The 2,345-nt window shown below is 34.5% G+C and overlaps 1 protein-coding gene across 2 annotated transcripts in view; it reads left to right on the forward strand.

Moving 5' to 3' along the window:
• PCCA (propionyl-CoA carboxylase alpha subunit) overlaps positions 1 to 2,345 on the forward strand; it is a 373,052-nt gene that overhangs the window by 23,512 nt on the left and 347,195 nt on the right. For both annotated transcript variants that reach the window (XM_003789599.2, XM_023513087.1), the window contains exons 3-4: positions 225 to 272; positions 375 to 443. In XM_003789599.2, coding sequence (XP_003789647.1) covers positions 225 to 272; positions 375 to 443 — 117 coding nt within the window. The remainder of the gene's footprint in view (positions 1 to 224; positions 273 to 374; positions 444 to 2,345) is intronic.

Raw genomic sequence — 2,345 nt, forward strand, 5'->3', positions numbered from 1 at the left:
AAAGTAAGTATAGATCCTGAGCCTACCAGATGAGTTTAGTAGATCTTTGGTTGTAAATGAACATATTATTTATAACATTTAATATTACTGTAGGAAGTAATGTTTCTTAGGAATATATTCACTGTTAATTGTGAATATAATTCACAATATAGTTTGGAAAAACTTGGTGTTTTCTGGCCCCAAAGTAAGAGTAACAATTTCTAATACTTTTTTTCTCTCTTCAGACTTTTGATAAAATTCTTGTTGCTAATAGAGGAGAAATTGCATGTAGGGTGAGTAGAAATTTAATTTAATTTTCCATTTTACTTGATGAAATTGATTATTAAATCTTTTCAAATATGAAATACTAATAAGTAACACTGATTTTAAAATAGGTTATTAAAACTTGCAAGAAGATGGGCATTAAGACGGTTGCCATCCACAGTGATGTCGATGCTAGTTCTGTAAGTATATTTTTGCTTTGTTTAAATCAGGACTTAATTTTTGGGTCAGGTATAAGAGAAGAGAAAGATTGTTTTCCTTGGCCTCCAAAGGGTATATTCAAATTTTAAAACTAATTGTTCACTGTTGTCTTAAGCACAATGAAGTATCACAATATCTTAATTACTTTTTTCCCCAAAGTATTACTAGAATAGACTAAATTGCCAGGCTGATTGCGAGTTATCAGCTAGATTTAAGCAAAGCATGAGAAAGTCATAGTCAAAGATGAAGGAAGTGTTTATGGAGTGCTCCCTTAGGAGAGCATGTTCCCATGTCGTAACTCCCTACCACTAAGGGAATGCTGTCATTGTTCAACCTTTCCTAAATGCTTCAACATGTTCAGCTGAAACTTTGGTAGATGAAAGGTCATCTAATGCTAGTTGGACATGAACAAAAGAAGGTACAGCATAAAACAGTGAATGATAAAAAATTTTATTTGGCATCTTTAACACAGCAGGCATTTTTTGCAATAATGGATTACGAACGGGTAGGAAAAAAATCCATAGGGGAAGAATATAAATTATTGGATCTTTATGGAATGAAATATAGGTAGTTGTTCTATAATTTAAGTTACTATTTTTTTTGTTTTTTCATACTTCTTTAGATAAGTAATACTAGCTTTTATAACACAGTTATGTGTCATTTAACAATGAGGATACGTTCTGAGAAATACATCAAGTGATTTTGTTGTGTGAACGTCCCAGAGTATCTCACACAAAGCTCATGTGAATATTTTGTCCCTGAACAACCTCTCATTGAAATTTTGTACCAATAGGGCTGGGTTCAGTGGCTCACACCTTTAATCTTAGAACTCTGGGAGGTGGATGTGGGTGGATTGCCTGAACTCAGGAGTTCGAGACCAGTCTGAGCAAGAGTGAGACCCCATCTCTACTAAAAATAGAAAAAATTAGCTGAGCGTTGTGGTGGGCACCTGTAGTCCCAGCTAGTTGGGAGGCAGAGGCAGGAGGATCAGTTGAACTCAAGAGTTTGAGGTTGCTGTGAGCTATGATGCCATAGCATTCTACCTAGGGTGACAAAGTGAGACTCTGTCTCTAAAATAAAAAATAAAATAAAATAAATAAATTTTATAACCGTAATGAAAATTGCCTTACTCAATTTGGCTGTGTTTATCATTTTTGCCGTCTGTTGAGAAATCCTTTGGTTTTCTGCTCCCTTTTGAATCTGCTTGGTTTTTTGTATTGTCTTTTTTCCTTATATTATATATTGAATCTTATTTTCAGTTCTTATTCATTTTTAGCATATTTATTTTAAAGACTTCATTACATTGTATTATTTAAAGTTTGTGGGTTTCTATTTCTGTTCCTGATTCTATCTCATGATATACTGTTTGTCACATGTTTGCATTTTGGCTTCTGACCTTCCTCCATATGTGGTATCTTTATTGCTGAATTCCACGATGGTTTGGGTTACACATATGGCCTGGTAGGGAGAGTATTACATTTGTTTCTACCAGCTCCTCCAGAATGTCACTAAGCTGAAGGTTGGTGAACTATGAAAATAGTGAGAAGAACCAAATGAGATTTCACACATTTACATACATCTGTTGAATAGGCTCATGGTTCTAATTGCCTAAGGAGATGGTTTTCTTTACTTTGAACTACAGAGAAACTGGTAAAGTATTTGTTTTCTCTTTTTAGTAGGTTGTTATCACTATCACATTTTCACTGGGAATGTAATCTTCGAGTCTCCTGGCGTCATATAGGAGGTTTTCCTTCAAATCTCCAAGGTCTGGTTCCTTTCTCTGAGAGCTAAAGCCCAATCTTGAAAGTCCCACCTTTACTCTCCAAGATTGGTTCTTGTGATTACAGTTTGAGTTTTAGCTTCCTTTTTGGTTTCTTTCTTTT

This window comes from Otolemur garnettii, unplaced genomic scaffold, assembly GCF_000181295.1.
Source record: "Otolemur garnettii isolate 467f Iridium unplaced genomic scaffold, OtoGar3 scaffold00034, whole genome shotgun sequence".
Lineage (NCBI taxonomy): Eukaryota > Metazoa > Chordata > Mammalia > Primates > Galagidae > Otolemur > Otolemur garnettii.